The 27,532-nt window shown below is 34.7% G+C and overlaps 1 protein-coding gene across 7 annotated transcripts in view; it reads left to right on the forward strand.

Moving 5' to 3' along the window:
* The window catches only part of LOC115209264 (regulator of G-protein signaling 7), a 496,388-nt gene that overhangs the window by 263,031 nt on the left and 205,825 nt on the right, over positions 1 to 27,532 (forward strand). For all 7 annotated transcript variants that reach the window (XM_036501194.1, XM_036501193.1, XM_029777562.2 and 4 more), the window contains exons 4-5: positions 10,041 to 10,147; positions 27,406 to 27,457. In XM_036501194.1, coding sequence (XP_036357087.1) covers positions 10,041 to 10,147; positions 27,406 to 27,457 — 159 coding nt within the window. The remainder of the gene's footprint in view (positions 1 to 10,040; positions 10,148 to 27,405; positions 27,458 to 27,532) is intronic.

Genomic DNA, 27,532 nt, shown 5'->3' on the forward strand with positions numbered 1-27,532 from the left:
TGTATACGATGTTCCTAGCTGTCCCTTTGGGCGATAAAAAGGTCGAGTTGCATCCCCTAGACAGTCTGTGGTTTGTGTTTAATACACAAATCGGTTTGCTATGTGTGCCACATATGATTTAATTAATCGATTTTTTCCAGCAATAAAGTATCCTATTGGAATAAAAAGGGCTATATAGCTCCTTGGAGCAGACATGATGCTCGCTGTGAATTAAAAAAAAAATTCCTGCCAATTTGTGAAAGATATTGTCGAAAATATGTCATCTTGAATTTGAGCGCGATTTTCCAAAATGGCATGATTTTATCGATTTTTTCTGATGGTAAGGTATTGCATGGAAAACTAACATCAGAATTAAGTTCCTTAGGGTAACATTAAGCTTCACCATGAGTTTGGTGAAAATCGATTGCAAGTTGCAAAAACTACAACAGAAAATGTGTTGCATATAAAAAGCTTAGATTCTCGACCCCGTGTCAAATTTATCGATCTTTTCAGAACTGGGGGAACTTTTCAAAATTTTCGCTGTGTTAGTCTTGAATTATGACATTGGGCTATGTGTGTGTTAAGTTTCATCAGAATCGGTTGAAAGCCATGGTCAGGGTGAGGGTACAACCTGACAGACACACAGACAGACAAACTGCTGTTTATATATATATATATATATATATATATATATATATTATATATATATATAACTGTATATATGTATGCATGTATTTGTGCATTCATGCATAAATATTTATCTCTCTTCATGTCCAAACACCTTAGGGACTCATTGGTTAGACAAATATGGGAGAATGCGCTCATAAATGTGAGATTACGAATGATGAATTCGAAATATACGTAGTAGGTAGAACTCTAATGCCACTGTTATCACCCAAGCAATAGGCATATGTGGGTGTGCCCATGTGGGTAAGCAGGTAGATATGTAGGTTTGTATGTATGTATGTAGGTAGGTAGGTATGTTGGTAAGTAGATAGGTGGGTATGTATGATTTATACAAAGGATAAAAGGGTATGATTAGAACAATAGCAGAGTGCAGGTAAGCCCATATAAATACCAACATGTGAATATGTACAAACCTGATACACATCTATACACATCCACATACATGCATGGACAGACATGGACGGGGACACACACACACATACATGTATAGATCCATGAACACACATGCGCACAGATATTTGCATATTAAAAAACCCACCAGATATACCCATGCATATGCTGGAGTACACTCTTGCATGTTTACACACACACACACACGAACCTATGCACTCGCAGGATTGACTCAACTACATAAACAAGCACACCAAACTACATGTGCTCACACACACATACACATACATGCACACACAGACATTCACGCACAATCACACATACACATGTCCAAACACACAGATGCTCACACGCAGATACACACACACACACTGTTCTCTCCTTCTCACCCCCCACATAAAAGAACTACACTCTAAACCCATAAATTCTCAGCAGACATGAGACTGACATAACAAAAAGGACAAAAGAACAGACCTCTAAAGTGGTCACGGATGGCTTAGGCACATGCACACACACACACAGGCACATACAAGCAGTTACATGAATGTGCACACACAACCAAACATACATGCATATGCATGCACACATGCACACACATACATGCACATACACAAACCTTTTGTTTATTTTCACCCTCACCTCCTCTTCTAAACAAGCACGTCTACACATAAACTTACAGATATGCATACTTCCAGACATGAAACCAATTCTCCGACAGATGCAAAGCAGACCTTTGAGCAAAAAGAGAAGTCACCAAGTCACTGAAAAGGTCACAAAGAGCTGCAAAAGAACTTTGACTAATAAACAACTGATTGATAGTTTAACCAACACATTAAACAAATAATTGATTAGTTAGCTGATTAGTTATTTAACCAATTGACTAACAGTAAAGAAGTGGAATTGAACCTATGCTTGTGTTATTATTAGTCTAACGACACCCCCAAGACACAAGAAAATCTCTTCATATGCACTCTTACGTATATTTATATATTTGTGCATGGATGGATGTATTGTGTGTATGCATGCATGTTTGTGTATGTGTGTGTGTGTAATTTATGTATGCATGTATGTAATGTATGTATCTATCCGTGTATTTATGTATAGGCACACATAGCACATAAACACATACCGTCTAGATTGGCTAGCTTTGCAAAATTTGGCGTTTGTATATTACCTGAAGACAGTGTTTCATATAACATTCTACTGACCTTTAATTGGAAGTTCTAATGAGCATCATATCCCATTTAGATTTTTGGATCTGCCACTGGTGATTTCAACTCCATATTGCTGCAATGACAAGACAGTGTTCATCACGGAAGGAACTGAACTCAGCCATGCAAACTAATGAATATTAAGTTCCAGGGATGATACTTAAACTGTTAGCTCTTCAACCAATAATAGTTCAATATTCACGCTTTGTTAATTCACACATATGTCATTCAGATAATACTTAATTCAACATAAAATAGAAACTAGTACTCATCACGTAGCTGTGAAACCTTCAAGTAAGGAATACACTTTATTTATGAAGGTTTGTTTCATCACAACTTGTTAAATGTTGATGACAAGACTATCACCTACTACTACTAATTCATTGTTATATGATTAGTAAATTTATCATCATTTATAATAATCATTATCATTTCAATAATAATCATTCTCATTTCAACTGTTCATTTGTGCATACTAGCCCATGTTTTGAGATGAAGCTAACAAAACACATAGCTTAACCCATTTTGATACATAGCTGTTTATTGTATGAGATTCAATCTCTGAAGATCTGATCTGACTTCTCATATTTTTACATCTAATGCATACATCATTTGTTGCTAAAAGCCACACTTTCAGCTTACATGTTCTTTGCTTCTCATCCAAGTTAATATGACATACACAGAACTTGACTAACTCTTCTCCAATCTCAGTAGATCCTCCATATTTAGTATTCTTGTCTCCCTACCATGTAGCATCTCACCTCTTATTCTTACTAATTTCTATAAACTGGACCCATGAAAAAATTTATGGATAATTTAAATATTGTCCAGTGAATAGTTATCATTTAAACAAAATTGCTTAATTTGCTCTATTGTGGTCAATGAAAAATTCTATTATCCATTATGTTATATTTATTAATAATATAAGTATATATTAAATTATGTTGTGAAAGTATATGTTAAATTCATCCAATACAGCACTTCTCTATATACAATGTTTCTAGAGTAGGTGATTCCCCTTCTGCGACCATGAGTGGATTCATTTTGAGGTATCTCTTTAACCCTCACATTGTTCATCACCCTTACTCTTGAAAAAGCTACGTAAAGCTGGAAATGAGTGAAGCATGGCTGTGGCAAGTGTATGCCAACTCTATCAAATGTTTGCCCCTGTGCTTTATTGATTGTCATAGAATAGGACAGATGAACCGGGAACTGGGTCCGATGCAGAACAAATGAAATTTTTGCATTGCTTGGAATAAGTTTGATTCTGGGAGTCAGTACTCTCGTGTGAGAATGAAATCCACTAATAATTGACACTTCGATGCTATGCTCACAGAGCTGAAGTACTTCCAAGTGAGTTCTGTTGCATAGAGCTTGTGTTATAGAGAGGTTTGTAAGAAACATAATAATTGCTCCAACTTTTGAGTTATGGCGATGGAGAAGCATTCCAGAAGGTGTAAGAGAGTTTATAAACTCATTCTGGGTTTCTTCATTATCAGAAGTCACTGAGTCAGTGCTTAGATGTATCTTAGTTTCAGTGGGCAATCTATTTAGAATTTCTTTGTTTACTGCTAAGCAGTAAAATTTTTAGGAGATAAGATCACTCTAGTTTTCATTTCTTCTATTGTACAGTTATCAAATATATCAGATACCAAAGAATTGTTACATATGCATGCATCAGGAATATCAATAGTATCTTCTGTGTGGTTATCAAGAGAGCTTTGAAGAAATCCACTTCTAATTTGTAGTAGCCACCTTGAGAAATCTTGTTCATTTGCATTTGTTCTCATGTTTTGCGTAAGTTGCATTTGATGGAAATTATCCCACATAGTGGAGCATTTGAGGCAGGCGTCAAGTACAGCTGCAGAAGGAGTTCTGGGAACAACTGGAAGAACTTGTCTAAAATCTTTTTCTAGTACGATAATTTTCCCACCAAATATACTATTACTATTCATATCTCTTAAACAATTATCTATAACTTTCAAAGCATAAACTGGTATCATTGAAGCTTCGTCAATAATGAAGACTTTTATTTGCCTAAGTATATTTCCTTGATCAGAATTTGGTGGAACACTGCACACACTTATTTCACTCAAAGGAACTAAAAGCTGAATATATTGTGAAGAGTTTTACCACCTTTCAAGAGTGTTGCAGCAATACCAGTCCAGAAGCCAAGGGAAATAATTCGAATTTAATCCTGACTTATCTCCCTTAGTGTGACAAACACCAACGGTACAAACGTACTAATATATAGATTACTTTTTGCGTAGAAAGAGGAAGTCTCTTCTACAATGGATAGAGCATCTTTCTGAACTTTTACCTCTTCCTTACTATAGTATGTTTTCACTACCCTCACTCCCTATTAACACTAATTAAGTTACATAAGTAATAGACACTATACTCTACATTTATTGAGCTGACTGAATAGTTCATGGACTACATTGCATGAGTGTCCCTATTTCTAGTTATTCTTTTATATCAAGCATATTTGGCATTATGGTGCTCTATCAGTCTGCCAGAGATTCCATTATATCTTTTGTGTACCCATTGCTTGAATTAAGTATCAATAAAAAGAGCAAAATCAGAAATCAACAAATTTGTGAAAACTATTCACCCATGAAATTACTAAAACTTAGATGCAAAATGTTAGAAAATATGAGAAACAACATTTTGTAGTTTGTGAGCACATTTGGATTTGGAAAAAGAATATTATAATTTACTTTCCTTTAACAATCAGCATTTCATTCTGACCAATTTTTCCTGAAACAGCAACCTTGTAGAAACTGTTTTTTATTTTCAATGGTGATGTCACAGTACTCTGTACATTTACTTTTGTTTTCTTTCAAATGTTCACCATTTTACAACTAATACAATCAGTCAATTGAATTGGATGTCTTTAAGCAATTTATTATGTGTACCTGTATACTTGAATGTGATTCTTATCTAAAATTCTTTGCATGACAAAAATTCAACATTCTGGAATGTATTCTCCCCACAAAAAAAAAGCCATTCATCTAACTGGTAAACTTTTACTAACCAGCTACAAACACTGATGCACACTTTCCTTCAGACTATCCTTTAACTATCATTTCTAACAAAGAATACACTGATTGAAAAAAATGATGAATTTATTTTCAGCTGATATGCTTTTGATTGTCGGTCTTCTCAGTCAGATCCAACATGAAGCTATAACAACAACCACCATTATTCCTACTACATTGGTTGCTGTTCCTCTGTACTAAAAGGCTGTTTAACATTTAACTGAGTTCAGTTAATTCGCTTGTCTCCCATCCTTTTTCCAAAGTTATGATATCTCATCTTCTTTAATTAACATGCTTTGCCCTGTCTTCCGTCCTCTGGAATCACCTTCCAGCTCACTTGTGGAGCATTAAGCTGGAAATCTAGTAACATCAGCTTCACTAGTTTGCAAAATCTATGAGAAACATATTTTTTGGTAGTAAAATCTTGTGACTTAAATTAAAACATCAGATTGAAGTTTTACCTCTATTCTATTAAAGCTGATTGAAATATTTAAATAAACTATTGGAGTTCTAGAGCAAATGTGTTTTTACTATAATTATTATTGGTTATTTAGAGTTAGTTTGATAATAATCTCTCTTAGATTACAGTGAGAAAGGTGTTTATTCTCAGGTCAGACTTAGGATTAAAAGCATTCCTGGCTATGGTTATTCATACAGAGTGACCTGGAGTTACTCTATCCATTTTGTCTATTTTCTAAGACAGATTGATTTGACTGCTTTTTTCTAGTATCTTGAGTGACTACAAAGAAATTCTTTTTCTCTGATAGTTCATAGTTTTATTTCAAATCCGACATTTTTCTCATATAGACCCTACCAAATGAATGTGGTTTTAATTTGTTTTGCTTTCATTTACAAACGAATTAACAGTTAAAAAATCTTTTTTTAAAACCTTTTCTAAGTTTCTTAAAACAGTATTTATCAAATTGTTTCAGATGATTTCTAGCATTAACTTTCATAATCTGGCTGATTTATCTGGAAACTCAAATGTATTAAAGAAGGCGTAGATGTTACAACTATTTTTTCTTACATCATATTTTGAAGTACAATGAATCAATGTAAAGTATGAAGTGTACTTCACATGAATGGATGGTTTCTCTGTCATGCTATTAAATCTTTCTAATAAAACCTTTGGACAGTTGCTAACTTATACTTCTCATCTCTAAAATTTTATCCAAAGTATTTTTTTATTGTATACTGACCACTTCTTATCTCTTTGTGATTCAATACCTTCCATTGCTATGGGCCTTCTTAATTCTTCATCCCATCTGTAAAATGTTACTTTTATCTCACAGACATGAAAAGAATAGTAGTTTTAGAAGACTTTGCTCTAGACACTGTCATTTTATAGAAATATATTACATTTACCATTGATTTCTTTCCTTCATTTACATGTATTTATTCTCTATCATGCAGTTAACTGTTTCACAACAAAATATATCAATATCCTATTTCCTAGAACTTTCTCAATGCAACAAAAAATTTCATTCACCTGGTCTTTTATACTACAAATAAATGAATGCCTACTTGCAAGCTCTCCCACTTCTGTTGCTTTTCACTTACTCTTTCTCTTTCTAAATCAGATCTGAGTATATCTGCCTCTGCTAATATCTCTTTGTAACTTTCATATCAGTTCTCTATTATGAGTGTATTTGTATATTTAGTATTTTTTATTTTTCCTAAAAAGCATCTCGTATATATATATATATTTTTTTTTTATAATGTACATTTTTTGCTTCAAAATATATCACATTATCAACAATCAAATATAAATTCAGCGGCAATCTTCTTTTTACTTATGAGAAGAAGGAAAGATTCTGGATTTATCTATTCAAGCATAACACCACCTGCAATGAAAGCTGTTAGTCTATTAATTTGAAAATTTGGATATAATGTCTTAGCAAAAATATTTTACATATATCATTTTTTGAAAATATTATCTATTAATGAACAAAATGATGATATTTCAGAAAATACTTGTCATGTTTCATGTATCAGTTGAGAAGTACACTGGCTGTTCAGTCTCACTGCAATCATATTTCTTCTGTTTCTAATCTATAGCATTCATCAGAAAAAAAGAAAGAAAAAAACTGAAAAAAACTCCACAACTTCAACAAATAAATCATTGCATCTGCAAAGCAAGAAAAATATTAAATTAATGTCTGAGTGATGCATTCTACTGTTTTATACATGGGAGAACACCACTCTCTGAATTGCCTTTCCAAGACGTCTCTGCTTAATACTTATATGACATAATTTATGCATGTGGCAACGTGCAACCTCCTTGGCTTTAATAATTTTTAAATTTCATTTATGTAGCCAATACTTAGTTTCTTTATTCCTTCCAGTAATATTAATATATTTAATATATACACAGGCATGCAGGAAGTAAATAGAGACTTTAATTTTCAAAATCTTTTATTTAATACGCAAAGCAAACAATTGAAATGTAATCGCTAGGACTACATACTTTAGTATTTAGTTGACATTCCCTTTGCAGTTTTTAATTCAGAAACTCTTTTTGGCATTGAACTGATGAGCTTTGTGATAGTCACTTGTGGAATTTATGCCCACTTTTCATGCAACAATTGAAACAATTCATCTTTAGATTTAGGTTTCTGTCAAGTTTTTTTGTATAGCTCTATCTAGTATGCTCCAAAGATTTTCAATTGGGTTCATTTCAGGAGATTGGCTCGGCCAAGGAAGCTTTTTGATCCCATTTTCAGTCAACCATTGTTGATTCCTTTTTGCTGTGTGGCATGAAACCCCATCTTCCATGAATAAAAATTCATTTTTCGTTATGTTATTGTGTAAATACATCGGAAATAGTCCTTGCTTAAGTATTTCGATGTATTTTGCAGAGTTTATGGTTCCAACACATTCGATCAGCTCAGAACGACCGTTGCTGGTGACAACTCCCCATACCATTACAGAGATACCACCAAGTTTCACAGTTGGCTGGAGTCGTTTCAAATCAAATTCTTGATTGGGAAGCCTCCAGACCCAAACGCATCCACTGTCTGAAAATAATGCAAATCTGGAATCATCTGAGAAAGTCACTCTATCCCAAAATGAACTGGATTTTTCTGACATCTCCTTAGCCCATTTCTTTCTTTTCATGATATTAATTCGTTGAAGGAGAGATTTTCTTCTAGCTACTCATCCATAATACCCAAGCTTATGCAGATATGTAACACACAATCTTGGACTAACTTCTAGCTGTTTTGCAATGTCAGAAGCCTTTGATTGGGCTTCATTTTCCACGATTCTCTTCAAACAGCAAAGCTTCGTTTCTGAGGGCCCAGGTCAGCTGGGACGAGAATCTGTTGATTCTTTTCCTTGGCTTTTGAATTGCACTATAATTCTATTAACACTATCAAGAGGAATTTGAAGATTTTCGGCAATTTTTTGCTGGCTAAGACCAGCCTCATATTGCCCAACTATATGACCTCTTTGAAAATCTGACAGTACTGAATTCTTTGTGCGGGGCATGGTTACTCTTTGCAAATGTTTAATATAATGGCACCTGGAATGAAAAAGAATAATTATATTGTAAATTCTACATTAAGGCGCTTAGATCAGAAATTTTTTAAGTTAAAGGTGTCTATTTACTTCCTACATGTCTGTGTATATAAAATATATTTTATTTGGTTTTGACAATTGTGTCTCCTTAGGGGAAGCACATTAATTGAGTGGTTAAGATGTAGACCTACCTGCTCATGATTTTAAATCTGATTTTTTTTTGGTCTATTTTGCATTTACTCAGCTGTTGGAAACAGACATTAAATGATTTAGAAATGTTATCTGTGAAAGGATAGACATGTATCCTATCCTAATGAAATCCATTTTGCATACACTTATGCTTATGGAACCAGAGTCAAGGACCAACCCTTTAAAACCTGACTAGTCTGAGAAGATAATTACATATTTTTAGCATAGAGTTTCCTGTTACTAAAATTTTGTATGAAGTCTTATGCTTCTAATGTTCTTTGTGGTATGATATGTTCAGAAGAACTCTCAGAAAAATGCAAAATGTTCATGACAAGCATATATTATTACTTCCAAGATGCAATTGCATTAAATTGTTGCAAAGACTGCTTCATATTTACTAAATGTAACTGATATTGGTTTCTGAAGCATGCAATTTGATATCATAAACATATTGTCTCCTCTCTTCATATTCTGTTATAATTGGTATGGGGGCTTTTGCTCCTTGAAGCTGGCTGTCATCTCCAGTCAAGCTCTCCCAACTTAACCATTTCCACTTCTCTCATTGTCCACATTGTGTCACAACCACTGGCTCTTCAGTAACTACTGTTCCCAGTTGTTTCTAACCAAGATGCCCACCTTCTGTAATTCTCTCTTGGCACATATTTTCCTTGCATCCATTAACTTGCTGCTGTTCAAGAGGAATGTTAACTGTATTAAAACCATCAGCATTAATGGAGTTGTAAAGATCATGGGCATAGTCTCTTTCTCCAGATCAAATAATAAATAGAATTTTAAAATGGTAAAAAACGCCATATGGCTTGTGTGCAAGTTGAGTTTGAGTGCATTGTGTGGTATATAGAATAACAACAATCTTATGATAGAGCCTAGGAATGTTTATTCATTATTTCATTCTACTCTTGTATAAAATATGTTTGAAAAATCTTCTTAGAAATATTATTTAATTTCTTTATCTAACTATTGAGTTTTTATCTTGTTTTACATTTTTATCTTATTTTTATTGCAGCGGAAGGATTACATCTGGCTCACCTAATGTCTGCTCATGGCTATCTTTTCCCAATTGATGACCACGTGTTAACAGTTAAAAATGACAACACGTATTACCGTTTCCAGGTAAGGTATATCTTTTTGACACCTTTATTCTCTTTAGCTTTTGATTATATTTTCTCTATTCAAAATATGGGGTGTTTGATTCAAAAGAATTCTGAGAAGGATGTAAAATGTTTATTCAATTCATTACTATTATTGATAATAAAACTTCATTATCTCCAATATTGCATTAGTTTATTTGAAAGAATTAAAGTTGTTATTTTAACTCCAGCTCACCCCTGACTACTATGACCAAAGGTATTCAACCATGACCATTTTTTTTTTTTTTTTTTGCTGGGTGGCACATATCTTGAACTACATTATCTGATATTTCCAACAAGAAGATGGTAAGATGTGATTTTAAGGAGATTTGGATATTATTTCTAGCTACTAGTTGAGCTACCATGGAGAGGCTCCTCTGGCTTGCAGAATTTCTTCTGTTTACATGAAACCAATGAATAGCACTTGGCAGAGTCTTTGAAACATGCAATTCAATATCCGTGACATAAACACAGCAACTCAGTGAAGGTATAGCTTGTGAGGGAGCACAGTTCCAGAGAAGATTATGCTGGATAAGATAACAGTAACTTTAGAATATGTAGGGAAGTAAATGCTACTTACTTTTAATGTTGTGAGCATTATTGTTTTAATTAATCAGGATATATGTGCTGAAAAATGGCCAACATTTTTTAACAATAATAAAGCAAACAAAATTGAGGATAGCTACTTAAAATTATCAAAACAAACAAACAAAGTCATTCACACACACACACAATTTTGCTTAGGCATTACAAGATTAATAACCTGAAGTAGATCTCAGTGTATGTATGTGAAGTGTTAGATGAGTATAGAGCAGTAATCAGAAAATGAAATGACAAAGGGGAAAGAGATATTTATGTTTTGAACTTCATAAGCTTACATCAGTTTCTGCTTTAAAATGTGGTGATTTCATAGTTGAGTGCCTGAATAACATCCTATAGTTTCATTGCATCCTCAATTATGAAGTGCAGTTTCATCATCAGCATCATCATTTAATGTCTGCCTTCCATGCTGGCACAAAACTTTTGTAGCTGTTTTAATAGGATTTTTACAGCTGGATGCCCTTCCTAACACCAACCACTCAACAGAGTGGATTCAGTGCTTTTTACGTGGCACAAGTACAGGTGAGGTCAGTTTTGGAAAGGTTTTTACTGCTGGATGCCCTTCCAAATGCCAACCACTTTACAGTGTGGATGGGTGCTTTTAAGTGGCACCTGCACTGACGGGATTACCTAGTAGTTGCAAGACAAAAAAAATGTCTTTGAGAGGGGAGCGGGAATTGGAGGAGGTGATCTTGTGTTGGATGATGAAAGGTTATAGTGAGACAAAGAGATAGAAACAGGTGTCTTGCTGTAGAGGAGGTACAAGGTTACCTGGCTGGAGAGAAAGAGAGAGAGGCAGAGAGTGAGTCAAGAATGAAGACCAAGAGTGAGTCAGGAATGAAGACAGAAACAGGTGCACTGCCAACGCAAAGGAAATACATGGTTACCCAATCTGAGAGAAGTGCAGGAGTAGGAAAGAGAGAGTTGGAGACAGCAGGATAGAGGCAGTGGCAAAGTGTCAGGTATACTCACAAGGGACGGGGATCAGAATATAAATGTGATGGTTGAGTAAAAGAAGAGAGAAATACAGATGGTGGCAAGTGCCATGACATACCCTTGAGGTTCGAACACCATAATATAAGTGGCAGGATATTATGAAGGAAGCATGATTAAAGAGTGCAGGGGTGAGGGATGAGTGGTGAAAACCTGGGTATATATAGAGCCAAGGGGCTATCGGATAGCAATGATACAAAGGAACAGGGCCATGAGGACAGGATTGGGGAGTGAGAGCTAGGCATAGTGTATGAGGGAGGAAATGTGAGGAAGAGAAGAGATGTAGATTGGTTTGTTGGGTAGGGTGTGTGGAAAGTTCTCTTGTTACATGTGGGTAGAACATACAGGTTGGGGGCTAGCACATAAAAATGATACAGTAAGACGGCGTGTGGGTGGAACACGTTAGTTGGGGGCTAGTGGAGAGCAATGATACTGTGGCACAGGGCCAAGAGAACAGAATTGGGGAGTGGGAGGTAAGTACAGTGCATGAAGTGGAAATGTGAGGAAGAGATGTAGTTTGGTTTTGTTTTGGTAGAATGTGTGAGATGTTTTCTTGTTAAGTGTGGGTGGGACACACAGCACTTCTAGAACTCAGTTTCACTGATTTGGGCAGGTTTTCCCAAGAACTTCATATCACTAGACATCCTTGTTTTTTGTCATTTCCTCCGCGAGGCCCAACATTCTGAGATCAGTCCTTACTACTTCATCCAACGTCTCCCTGGGTCTCCCTCTTCTGCGGGTACCATCCACTTTCAGTGATCGGCACTTCTTTATGCAGCTGTCCCCATTCATACGTGTCATATGTCCAAACCAACATAGTCTTCTATCTCACATGCTACATTTGATTCCGCCATAATTGAGGCTCTGATGAAGCTATAGAATGTTATTCAGGCACTCAACTATGAGTCCAGTGCATCTTATAGCAGAAACAGCTGAAAGTTAATGGAGTACATAACATAACCGGCTTTTTTCCTTTGTCATCTCATTTTCTTATACACACATATATATGTATGTATGTATGTATCCTATATCTTACCACTACCAACTCTTACCTTTCCTCGATGGACACTACCTCTCCATTGGATTTTTTTACCTCTAAGGACACCTACCCTATGGCTGCACCTCTCCTACATGGATCAAAGTGACTTTGTTATTGATATATATGTATATATATATATATATATATATGCATATACACACACAAACACATACATATATGTATGTATACAAATAAAAACACATTTGTATATGTGTGTGTGTGTGTTTGTGTTTTTCTCTCTTGACAACTAGTGTTGGTTTGTTTACACTCCCATACCTTAATGGTTCAGTAAAAGAAACCAACAGAATGAGTACCCATGCTTAAAAAGTAAGCAGCAGTGTCAATTTGTTTGACTACTAAAACCCTTTAACTCTTTTGCATTTAATCCCGCTACATCTGGCCCAAATATTCTACCTGTTTTATGTTAAAACTGACCAGATCCAACCCCCTTCACACCTACCCTACAATGTTAGTCAAAAAAATTTACAAACACACGATTGAAATCTTGAAGCTACAAAATATTGTGTGATTAATTCAAAACAATGTGAGTAAATAAGTAATACATTTGACAAATGCTAAGGGGTTAAAAAGCATTGTCCCAACATGATTATAGTCAAATGATTGGAACAAGTAAAGGCAAAAGATGAAAGCTTTTTTATTTTAAGCTGAGTTTTGAGTTTTGAAGGATTTCTATATGTTATTGATCACTGTAAAATTATAACCTAAAACATTATTATTGTGATGTCTGTATCCTTAAGTTGGTGCTTTGTTGTTTTCAAATTTAGCCTTTCAAAACATGTAAACACACATTAGTAAACTAATTTATGTTCATATGTTTTAAGTTTTTTTTTCAATAATTTCAAATATGAGTTTGTTTTTTGCCTCTCTATTTCTCTCTCTCTCTCTCTTAGTAGTAGTAGTAATAGTAGTAGTAGTGGTAGTAGTAATAGTAGTAGCAGCAGCAGCACTGATGGTGGTGGTGGTGGTAGAGGTTGTAGTGCTGGTGGTTGTAGTGGTAGTGGTTGTAATGCTGGTAGCTGTGGTGGTTGTCGTGATAGTGGTTATAATGTTGATAGTTGTGGTGGTAGCTGTTGTAGTGATGGTTGTGGTTTTAGTTGTAGAGGTTGCAGTGTTGGTAGCTGTGGTGGTAATGGTTGTAGGAGTTGTTGTGGTAGTGGTTTTAATGATGATAGTAGTGGTGCTTCTGGTTGTGGTGACAGTGGTGGTGGTGGTGGTAGTAGTAGTAGTGGTATTAGCGATAATGGTTGTGGTTGTGGTACTAGTAGTAGTAGCAATAGTTGCAGCTCTAGTGTTTCATAGGATATCTGAACATTTTTATATGTATTATATTCCAAGTATTACACTGTCTAATTAATTAGATTTAAATTTTTTCAACAACTCAGTAGCCTTTATTTTATCTTTTTTTTTATGAATGTGTGTGTATGTGTCTTAGTGTGGAGTATGCACACACATGCATGACACATACACACACACACACACACACACATATTGCTTGTAAAATTTAAGACAATCAATATCTTTATTTTCTCTGTCTTAAATGTCATCGCATTCATTTAAATGCATAATTTATCAGTTTAGGACTACTGTTTATACTGTTGAAGTGTTGCTTCAATACTATACAATTTTGCACAGTGTTATCATGTAACTTAGTTATTTCATTGCTTTTATTCATTTTATAGTTCACATTAATTTGTTTTGTTTTTTTTTCCATTTTAGCTTGAGTGAGATAGTTTTACAAATTTAGACATTTACACACTGTTAGGTTAGAAAAAAGGGATGTTAAATTATAATGATGATGATGACGACAATGTCGATGATGTGTGTGTGTGTGTATATATTTATCTATTCTTAACTTGTTTTTTTCTTCGCTGCTATTTCTAATCAATTAAGCAACATTGAAATAGAGGAAGTACTAAAGATTATGGTTTTCCAAAACTGCTAGCTTTATCTTAAGAGATGAGAACTTTTTAAACATTTACATGTACCTATGTGTCAGTTGATTTGATATCTGATTGTCACAAAATCCTTCATTCCTGGATATGTACACAGACTAGAATAAAAACAGAAACCTTTCTTTTTAAACTAAAAGTAATAACACTGTTATCCATTAGACCATTGACAAATGAAAAGCTCATTTTGTACTTAGTATATCAATCTGCCAAATTGACCCTATATATATCTGCTGAAGTATGTCTTCTGCATAGGGTACAACAAGCATGAAATTTGTCATCTTTATTATGATGAAATCAGACATAGCTGGTTCTTTCTTTTGTATGGAGTATTCTTATTATTTCTGTATACTATGCACTTTTGTAAAATGATAACCCATAGTTATGTGTAGTGATAACCAAGAAAAATAGCTTTTGGGCATAATACATGCTGACTTTTCTTTAGTATTATGATGCATGGAAAAAAAGTGTGTTTTGTTAGATTTGTTATAATTGCTGTATAGAATATATTGAAAAACTTCAGTCATTCTAAAGGTAACAAAAACCAAAGAAAAAGCAAATTTGAAAGTGATCTTTGAACTTTATTGGTGTCAGCTATAAAAGTACATTTCCTGTGTAGTCAGCATTTTAGAAATCACTAGATCATGGTTCTTTTATGAAGAAGGTACCAATCATACATAAATATCAATCACTTCACCATTCCTCATGACTTTTCTCAATACATCTGTAAATCTTATCACCCTGATATCTAACTTTATCACCTCTTCCTACGTGTTCTCAAGATACTTTCTTGCTTGAATTTAGTTTTGACGAAAAATTATTACACTATTCTTCCTAGAATGTCATTATTGTTGTTGTTGCTTAGCTACATATCAGCCCTAATCCAGCAGATCTATGCTCAAATGTATTCAAATGAGGACCGGCTGTGTGGTTAAGAAGCTTGATTTGCAACCATATGGTTTTGGGTTCAGCCCCACTATGCTGCACCTTGGGCTAATGTCCTTCTTCTATACTCTTAGATTGAGCAACGTTTTCTGAGTGGCTTTTGTAGATGGAAACTGTGAGGAAGCCTATCATGTGTGTATTTGTGTGTGTGTAAATACACACACACACACACTCGTACACACACACATGTCTGTGTGTGTATGTGTCCTTGTGTTTATATTTGTCTGCCCTCACCACCGCTTGTCAGTTAGTTTCTTTACTTTCCTGTTTCTTAGCAGTTTGGCAACAGAATCTGATAGAATAAGTACTGAGGTGGATTTCTCCAACTAAACATTTCAGTGCTGTGCCTGAGCATGGCTGCAGTCCTATGACAAAAACAAGTAAAATATAAACTGCCTATTTTAAAGGCATAATATTATGTTTAATTACATTATCCCCTGTGTCCTTCCTTCACTTAATAATGTTAATGTATGGCTTGAATAGACTATGTAATACTGAGATCTAATAGACAAAAGCATGTAGCTATCTTATCTGCAAACAAAGATTATATTTTCTTTTAGTAACCTTCCCTATTTTGTGTGTGTGTCACCATCACTTGCCACTAGGGTATTCTTTTCTTTCTGCAACTAAAAGTGATGTTTCAATTATAAATATTTTTAAATGTGACATTTACCTCTTAAATTAGTTTTTTAAACTCATGCTTTGCACTATTTTGAATTATTTCCCTTAGTTCAGAATATTTTAGTATGCAAATTAAAGAAAATATACATGGGCCAAAAATTATCTACAACCATTTTTTTTTCCATTATTGTAATTGGGAAATATTCTTTCAGCTAATCAGGTAAGCTTAATTAAGCTATATTATGCTGATGAGAGCTAATAGTCTGCAACACATCCACAACTATTCCCTGCTTGCAAAAGAAATAAAATGGATTTTTCTCTTAGCATGTAAATTAACTTTGGGAGATTTAATATTGGCCCAAGAGCTTGCAACGGATTGAACCTGCTCTAAAGATATCCAAGGACTAAGTGTTGTGGTTAAATCTGGTGACAGATTTACCACCCAAGTAGGATTTGGTGTGATTTGAACTCAGAACACAAACAGCTGGAACCATTCCATCAGTCCACTGCCCTATTCTGGTATTTTATATATTCTATCATTTACTTGCTTCAGACATTAGACTACAGACATGCTAGGGCACTGCCTTGAAGGGTTTTAATCAAACGAATTGAACCCAGGACTTATTTTTCTTTTAAGCCTAGTACTCATTCTATTGGTCTCTTTTGCTGGACCACTAAGTTATGAGGATGTGAACATACTAGTGCCGGTTATCAAGTGGTAGTGGGAGCAAACACAGACATACACATGCACACACCCGCACACACACACATGTATATACAACAAGATTCTTTCAGTTACCATCTACCATATCCTGAGGCTATAGTAAAAGACACTTGACCACGGTACTATGCAGTGGGACTGAACCTGGAACCCTGTAGTTTGGAAGCAAACTTCTTACCACACAACCACACCTATGCCTATTGATCATAGTTAAATTGGGTAAGATCCATATTCAAAATGCAAGAAACAAAATAAAAGAGCTACAAGGCATTATATTATGTCCAGTGCTTTGACAACTCCACTACTTGCTTTGCAGTCAATGCTGCAATGTGATATACATGTATAGTAAAGGACTACATGGTAGATGTAGTGGTGTACCAGAAAAAATGCCTCATAATATTGACCTTTGTCCTTATATTAAGTCTAACTGTCTGAAATTGTTTATTGTTAATACAATTATAATTTTTCAGTCTATTAATCTTGTCTTTAGAGATGAAATAGTTGAAAAAAAATATTTTCATCAACAGGGATGTAAATATTAATCATAAATATTAAAGCATTTTTAATCTTTTAAGTATGAAAAATTATAATTGCATGTTCCTGTGTGTTCTGATTTGAGAATCCCACCAGGGCTGACTGAGCCTTTCATCCTTTCCCAGGTCAATAAAATAGCTAGCAGTCAAGTTATGGTGTCAATTTAATTGACGATGCCCTCTTTTAAAATGTGTGACCTTATGCTTAATGCTAGAAATCAATATAATGCATATTAATATTGAAACTATAAACAAATAAACATATGATAATATCATAATATATACTGTGATATTACAGTATATAAATAATAATATGAAGATACAAAGAGACTCATCATCATCATCATCATCATCACTTGGTGTCTGCTTTCCTTGCTGGCATGGGTTAGACAGTTTGACTGAAACTGGCAAGCTGGAGGGTTGTGCTAGGTTCCAATCTGATTTTGCATAGTTTCTACAACTGGTTGCTCTTCCTAATGCCAACCACTCTAAGAGTGTACTGGGTGCTTTTTACGTGCCACTGGCATGGACGCCAGTTCTATGAAACTGGTATTGGCCACAGCTACAATTTCACTTGGCTTCATGGGTCCTCTCAAGCATGGCATATTGTCAAGGATCTTGGTCACTTGTCATTGCCTCCATGAGGCCCATCATTCAAATATCATGCTTCACTCTCTTGTCTCATGTCATCCTGTCAAATAATAATGTTAAACTGTTATAAGTATACACAAAGCATAAAAATACTGATGCACATAGAATAACAACATATACTTGTACAAACTGACTGAGGAGACCTGGCCCAATTACTTGCAATGTGGTAAACTCCTTCAAAAGCACCCAAAGGATGATGAATCAAGTCTACCACCTTCTACATAGTCATTAGAAATAGCAGGGAAACCTATCTTAGATTACACACCTTGCCATCTTCAAAAGAGAGAGAAGAATTAGATAATATATTACTATACCCAAGAGAATATGGGATGGTTATGGCTGGAATGCCTAGGAATGAGATTACAGGAAAAATAGCATATATTACAATATAGATTTAGTTTAATGTTAGAATGTAACAATAACATGACTCAGTGAACCACAGACAAATGTTCACAAACTTCAAGGTTATAAAGGAGAGTTCACCTGTGTGAAAACCCTAAGGAAGTAATTCTTTTTGAAGATGCTCATCCAGGATTTTAACACATATGTGATTTTGTATTTTGTTTAGATAATGAGAAGAAATGGATGCTTTTGAAAGTAAAAGTGTAATTATTAGAATGATTGATGAGATGCCTTGTAATTTCCATTCTGAATCTTAACATTCTGAATTCAAATTTTGCCTCCTATCACTAACTTTCTCATGATTGGAAACAGGGACCTTAGGCTCTGTCAAATCTCTGTTATACTGAAATTTCCATGTAACACTGATCAGTTTGCGAGTTTGTATGGGAACTTTTTGATCTCTTGCAGTGACCAAAGGTAAAATATGGTGAAGAGTATAAGCACTGCAAAAGTGTTGTGGGCATTATGCTTGTTGTAAGCTGAATGTTCAGATGATGACACTTTTAACATTGTTTTAGCTCTCTTGAGGTACTCATTCCTTGTCTTCTCCTTATTGATGGATATATCACGGCTGACATTCTCATCCTGTTCAAGGCACTTATATGTTTCCATAGAGAGTAAAAGCTGTATTAATTTCATTCCAATTTATTTAATGAATTGGGTTATGAGATCCAGTTGCTTTTTTGATGTGGTTAATATTTAGCCCAAACAGCTTCAGGTCATCATCAAAGAAAAGGGGAGAGGTGTTAAAGGATCCATTCCTATATCAGCTATGTTTCTTGATTGGGTATGATAAAGGGTTTAACAAGAGAACAAAGAGCAGAGCATTACTGACAAGCTATCGCCCAGAAGGATGCCTTTTTGTAGTGTGTAGTATAAAATTTAATATGTTTATTGTTGCCTCTAAGAAGTAAGTAGAAGTACCAGTTTCTAGTTATGTGGTGGATGGCAGCTACTAATGGTAGCAGGACTTTGGTTAATTGCAGTGCTGAAAGCTTTTTTGGTTGTCCAGCTACACCATGTTTCTGCAGTTCTTCTTTCATGTATCATTTTAATAATCAGCAAGTGCTCAATACAACCTCAAACTTTCTTCTCTTCTCAGTTTGTTCAGGAGTTATAATAGTGTCAGTGGTACAGAGTGGTCCTGTTGAAGCAGATTGAGGCATCCAGTGTATATCTTATGCATGATTTGTTGGTCTGCTATCAGGTGGTTATTTTTAGATTCAGTGGTTTGTCTATTTTAAAGCATGAGAAGAGTGATGACTGTTGACAACTAACTGTATGGTTATGTTTGACATACCTTAAATATTCTTATTATACAGTGTTATTAAAGCTTGTGGATAGAAATTGGGATTTTTTAATCAATATCCTGTAATAAGATATGAATTTGAGAATTTTCTATTTTGTATTTTTTCAGGACTCTTTCTGGTGCTGCACCATTGATTTTGTAAAATTTTTATTCAACATGCTTGCCGTACCTCTGTTCTAATTTGTCTCTCCATTCAGCTTTTTCATTGAATCTATCATTCCATTTCCATATTGATTTTCATTATCTTTTAAGTTGTTCTGTTGATGGGATGTTTATCATTGATAATGTGTTATTTTTGTTGAAGCTATAATATACTGATACTGGATCTCTAACAAACAATCTATTCAATGTTTTCCTTTTATACTTGGCAGATGTATATTTTAATTTCTCCAGCTGTTACTTCTTGTTTCGGGTGATGAAGTTTAAAATTTAAGGTTTTACTCTTTGAGTTCCCAAACTACTTTCCTTGTTTATCTTTTGGCCATATGATTGGGGGGGGGGATTTATTGATAGCGTCACACTTCATAACTATGATTATCTGTGAGATGGTTCTTCAAAGAAGCACTATTTTATTTTGCAAGTTGTGAGCCCGGCCTGACTTGATGTTTACATTTGACTTCATTGTTCAACTCCAACTCATTTTGATAGGCTAGTAATGTTATTGTTGCACACATATCAGGAAATTTATAGTTTCATATGGGAGTGCTGCTTCAATAGACATAAGATAATTCCCCACTATTTAAATTATTACTTTCACTTCTGAATTAAAAGGTTCTTTTTTTTATGATTGTTTGAAATTGCCTGTCTTTGAACTTGTTGCATCATATCTAATGACACAACTGTTAGAGAATTATAAAGATTCCAATATTCCATGGTTTATTCAAGGAAGCTAACGTTTTTATTCTCTAGCAGGTTATTTTTGTGTAACTGTAGTTCGATGTTGTCACTGAAGGTATTGATGTTGTTGAATGTTCTGTGATAGTCTACAGTGAGACAGCCACTACTACATTCAAGGTGTACACTGTTGTCAACATTAATGTTGTTATTATTGGATATTGTACTTTTTGGTGGTGTTACTATGTGTTAAGTAAGGGGGTTCATCTATGTATATTGGTGTGCAGTTAATGATATGCTTCCTTTATTCATTTAGATGTTTTGCACATAGATTTTAAACTTGAGAAAAGTCATGTATATTTTTACTCTTCCACTTACAGATTGTATATGTAATGTGTGAATTAGCTGGTCGATTTCTTTTTAGGAAAACCCCAGCTTATCCATATTGTCATTTAGGAACTTGTTCATAAAAGTGCACCAGTTATGGTTATAAATGAGAATTTGTAATCTGAGTACAGGTTCTGAAGGTTTCAAAGCAATTGTCTGTAATTATCATCTTTTTCTTTGATTTTGAAAGAGGTATTCACATGAGTAAAGCAGCCAACCTCTCTAACAGTACAAAGTTTTCTTTGTCTGCCTCAAACAACAATATACAACCTTGTATGTTTGCACTTGGTAGTTTTGATGACAATGTTCCACCAATATTCCTTGTGCTTATATTTGTGTAGGTAATCAGTAACAGAGTGTGTTCTATATTTATTCCAAGACAGTCTTTTTTTCAAATGTCATTGTGTATTGTTTCAGTGACAATATCATGTTGCATAGAGAGGTAATACCTGGATATTTTTGAGTGGCTACTAATTGCAAATGATGCCTTCCACAGAAATATGACATAATCTGGTATTTTCAGTTGCATCTTGGGGCTCCAAGGCTTCACTGTCTCTTTTGTTTTCAAGATGTTTTGTAGCAATCTACCAATCTTGGATTGCAAATGTATAGCCTTCAAAGTGTGATGTGATGTATCAGAAAAAGAATGTAAGAGATATTGCATTTTGTGTCGATATTACTGTCTTCTTCAAGTCTTTAGGAAACATACTATAGGCACAGGAGTGGCTGTGTGATAAGTAGCTTGCTTACCAACCACATGGTTCCGGGTTCAGTCCCACTGCGTGGCACCTTGAGCAAGTGTCTTCTACTATAGCCTCGGGTTGACCAAAGCCTTGTGAGTGGATTTGGTAGAAAGAAACTGAAAGAAGCCTGTCGTATATATGTATATACATATATGCATATGTGTGTGTGTATATGTTTGTGTGTCTGTGTTTGTCCCCCCAACATCGCTTGACAACTGATGCTGGTGTGTTTATGTCTCCGTAACTTAGCAGCTCGGCAAAAGAGACCGATAGAATAAGTACTAGGCTTACAAATAATAAGTCCTGGGGTTGATTTATATATGTACATACATTGGCTTCGGAATGTTCAGTTGAAATAAGTCATTGGTCTTAATTGTGAGCATGGGTATTTTGATTAGATCTAGTGTGTAACAGCATGCTAGTCTGAAATTGGAATTTCATATCTTTTCTTATTGCTGGTTAATTCATTATTAACTGAAACATTTATTTGTAGTTATGTACTGATTTATCTATGTACACATCTCTGACTATGGGTAGACTCTTATCTGTGCAAATCTTTTTTTCTTAATTAGAGACAGATTGTGCATACATATTGGAATAGATATAGTTTCAATTGTTCTTTGGCTATCATTGATTTTAATTAGAATCTTCATATTTTTTTCTCACTGTATTTGTTTCTACCCACTTTGGTTTTAGGAAAGCTAAATTATTGATCCTTTCTGTGAATGCTTGACATGGTCAAACATTTTGGAAGGGTCAAGGATTCTTGGCTGATATAGTAACTATTAGTGAGCTAACAATTTCTAGTTTTACATTAGCAATATCTGGGTGAAACCAAAAGCTTCCATGTGGAATTAACATACAAGAAATCTTGAAACAGCAAAATCTCACTCAAATTATATCCCACAATTTAAATTGAGAAGGATACTATAACTAATGTACTGTGTGATATATGAAAAATTAGAATGCATCTGATAATAAGACTGTCAGTTCAATCAGTGCTGACCCAAGATTACATAACTACAACAGATTGTTTCTTTTTTTAACTGGTTTGATTAGAAGGAAGGAAGTGTGTGGGTGTCTACAGACTCTAATATCAGTGAGGTTGATGTAGTCATTGTTCTTCATGAACAAAATGGATTTACAACTTCAATATCCATACATATCTTGCATCTATTTTCTTTCCTCCACCTCACTCTCTATTTTGTATCACATCTAAACTAACTATGACTTAACCATCCTCTCACACCGTCTCTGATGAAGGGATATAATTAATAAATATCCTGGAAACAGCTGTAAGACCTTCTTTCTATAGATGTTCTAATATCTACACAGCCTTGGTTTTTTATCTCATTACGCAAAAAAATTCTTATATATATACACATAAGAAAAATAGGCTACTGCTGCTTAAACAATCAAAACCAAGAACCCACATCCTTCATTAGATATTTCTTCAGATCTGCTACTACCTACCTACTGAGCCTTCACAAAAGTAAGAGAGAGACAGACAGACAGACAGGCAGAGAAAAGGAAAATGTCTGATGTATTTGAAAACTATAGAAATATTTTTAAAAAACATTTCATTTAATTTTTCCACAATTTATTTGTTTTTCATGCTTTACTCTAAGTTGAAAAAGTCACAAAGACTGAAATCAGTACTAAAATGTTCTTCATGATAAAATTATTTTAGCATTTTCTATCTTGTCTTATTTTCCTTCTACATATCAACTCGTGTGTTACCTTTCAACCTTCTTCATATATATATATTTATATGAGAGAGAAAGAGAGAGAGTACAATGAATTTATTGTGAGTAGTAGAATACTCGATATTTTAGACAGAATCCTTCTTCAGCTTAACATTGACAGGAGGGACATATATGAAAGACAGAAGTGTTTTACATGCACTATGTTTGAGAATTTCACTGCAACTGATTAGAAACAGATGACCACATAGAAAAACTCTGTCCAAGATTTTGGGTCTTCCACTTCCAAAAGCAGCTTTGCTGTACTCTTTCTGTTTCATGCTTTTCCCTAGAATTTATTTTATCATATATACATGCATACATACATACATATTGGGTTGGCAACTAAATTTCTGTGGTTTTTTTAAATTTAAATTTTTTAAAAGGTTTAATAAAAAATAAAAACTAATTCATCTATAATGTATTCACCCTTGTTGTTTACAACTTCTTCCCAATGTTCAACAAGATTTTCAATATCTCGTTGGTAGAAATCACCCGATTTTGACTTGAAAAATTGATCCAACCAAGCTCTCAATTCTGCATCATTATTGAATGAAACTCCGTGCATAGCATTTGAAAGAGATCGAAAGAGGTGGAAATCCATTGGTGCCAAATCAGGAGAGTACGACAAGGGTGTGGCATCACTTCCCAGCCATACGTTTGAATGACTTCCTTGGTCATATTGGCGATATGAGGGTGGGCGTTGTCGTGCAGCAGAAGAACTCCATGCTGCCGATTAGGTCTTTTCTCTTGAATAGCCATGTTGAGTCGTTCCATCTGTTGAACATAGAGTTCCGCGTTGACCGTTAGGTTCCGTTCAAGCAATTCATAATGGATAATCCCTTCCCAGTCCCACCATACGCGCAACATCGTTTTATGTGGATGAAGATCTTGTTTCACACGCGATGTCGCTTGTTTACCGGGGCTAAGCCATTCCTTACACTGCTTCATATTGATGTACAGGCACCATTTTTCGTCGCCAGTAACGATTCAGTAAAGAAATCGTTGCTTGTGTCCATGAGTTGTGCAGTGATGAGCAAGCAAACCATCAGAGATTGTGGCTCGTTGATTTATGTTGTCACTTAAAGCATGCAGAACCCACGCACCATACTTCTGGACCTTTCCTATCGAGTGAAGATGCTTCTCTATAGTAGTGTGGGAGCATTCCATTTCCTCTGCCAGTTCCCTTGTCATTTGACGAGAATTTTCGTGCAAAAGTTGGTTTCATCGCACTTCATAAACTCAAGTGGACAGCCAGAACGAGGTGCATCTTTGAGGTCAAAATTTCCATTTTTGAACTTGGCATACCAATCATGAGCAGTTCTTTCAGCTATGGCACCCTCTTCATACATAGCACAAATATCGCGAGCAGCTTTTGCAACCTTAGAACCTTGATTAAGAGCAAAAAGGAGGTGTTGAAAATGCTTGTTTTTCTTAACTTGACATTCCATTTTAATGATCTGAAAATAAACAAAAATGAACTAAAATTAACTAGAACAAAAACAAAATAGATTCCAAAATGATTCAAAAATAGAATTCGTGATAAAAATAGATTGCAAAATTTAAAAACGTAATAAATTCCAAAATTTAAAAAAACAGCTGGAACTTAGTTGCCAATCCAATACATACATACATGCATATGTACATGCATGCATGTATGTATGTATCAACTATGGTTGATACATACATACTTACTCTTGAACAGTTGTAAATCAACAGAAGAATGAAAACCATGTCTGTGAAAGGAATTCCAGAGAACTGTTGTTCTGGTAAGAAAGGACTGGGAAGTGTTTTTAGTGTTGGGTGGGTGAGGTTGGCATAATTTGAATGAAATAGGAAGAAGAGATGATTGAATGAAAAGAGCACAAGTGGCGGTGACATGAGAACAGCTAGCTTCAAGGAACTATAGTAGTGGTACAAGGGGAAAAGAGCGGAGCTGGAAGTTGGAGTCACTGTACTAAGTTAGGTGTGATGTGGGACTCAACAACAACAGTCACTATAACAACAGAAATCACTAGTAGGAATGTATGGTATTTCTGAGCTAATAATGATATTCAATCCAAGCATCCATTAGGATAAAACTCCTCCTTTCAACTTTTTCCATTCCGCATCTGTCAGGGCCCTTTTATTGACACCTTTTATCTAGTCTTGATTGGATTACACTTGAGATGTTAGTGTCAACAGTAGCACTTAGCACTAATTCTGCTTCCACTGATAGCTTTCAGTCTCTTTGATGATCATTTCAGCTGGACTTCTTTCAACGTAGTGTCTTCCTTTCTTTTCTCTTTTCATCTCATCTTCTCAAAGCACTGAAAGCTTCTCTATTCACCTTCATCTCAATGATTATTTGTCTCACCTTCTTGACTCTGATTTTTCACTTTACTACCAAAATTACAGCGACTGGACAATTTGTCTTATCCTTCTATTCATGTTGTGCTGTTCTGCTTATACATGATATCACATTTTCTCTTGACATATAAATTAAATGGATATTATTTTTGGTCTTTCTACTTCCGCTTCTCTGCCTCCTTGTCTTTATTTTCTCTTGAATCTATTTGTTATGGCTGTCTAAGGGCCTATTTCTGTATTTACCAATCTTATATGCTAAACATACTCTTATGTGATCAGTTGACAAAGATATCTTGCTTTCTCTCTTTTATTTTCTCTCACTCTCTTCTCACTTTCTCTTTCATTCTTCTTACTGCTTCATCGATTGATTTCTTTCTCTTCATTTCATTTTCTTCCATTTTGTTGTCTTTCTTTATTCCTTTCTTTCTTTCTTTCTGTCACTCACTCTCTTACTTTTTTCTTTTCTTCTTCCTTCCTTCTCATGTATGATTGACTATTTCAATTCATCTAATAATCTAGAGGTATTTTATGGCTTGCTGTGGATAAAAGCCATGGTCAGCTTGTAAGAGCCAGTTTACAGCAACATTTATAGACTAAGTCACTTTGTGTGCAACAGACATCTTGAGTTCCTGTTGTTTGTCTCACAATTTGTAGCTGTCTTTCACTCTAACCACTAACATAATGCTTTAACCTTTGGAAAAATGTATGGAAACATCTAAACCAAAACAACTTTACATTCTTGGTACTAAACACTTCCTTTCTCAAATTACACCCTACTAGAAGTCTTCTGCACACCTTGTTTCACTTATTGACATTAATCCCTACAAATATTTGAACTGAACATTCAACTGTATTGGCCATAAAAAGAAATATGGACACTGCTTCTCTTATTAAATTCTGAAAAATAAACACTAAGCTTCTGGTTTCATTTGTATCACATTCCAGGAAATAACGTCTGTTAATTCTCAGTTTTTTCTCTTACTCTTTTTTATAATTCCTTATTTATTTGTGTTTTTAGTATAATTCTTCATCTATAAATGGATAGGTGCTTATGTAGGTTGGTTGTTTGGTTGGTTGGCGTGTTGGTTAGCAGTGTTGGTTGCAGGAAAGGCATCCGACCACTGAATGCTGTTTTGATGAACTTTGTACAAACCAAACCAGCATGGAAGAAGTGGATTTGAAAACAATAATGATGATGATGATGATGATGATGGTGTGGCATGAAACTTGGAGTCATAGACTGCATGAGTTATAAAGTAAAAGTGTTAGTGACAATACTGTCCTACTATGTCAGGTAGTTTTGCAATTTCTTTCCACTTGTATTTCCATGTAGTTAAAGTGTTAACTTTCCTCATTTCAATCTAATTAAACATTTATTCATTTATTTCTATTTTACTTTTAGACACCTTGCTTCTGGCCTTCTCGTAGTGGTGAACCAGAGAATACTGATTATGGTATGTATCTGTGTGCTATTTTCATGCAAATTAACTGCCATATATATATATATGACATGCTCTATAGTCAATTTA

Source organism: Octopus sinensis, linkage group LG3 (genome assembly GCF_006345805.1).
Source record: "Octopus sinensis linkage group LG3, ASM634580v1, whole genome shotgun sequence".
In the NCBI taxonomy this organism is placed as follows: Eukaryota; Metazoa; Mollusca; class Cephalopoda; order Octopoda; family Octopodidae; genus Octopus; species Octopus sinensis.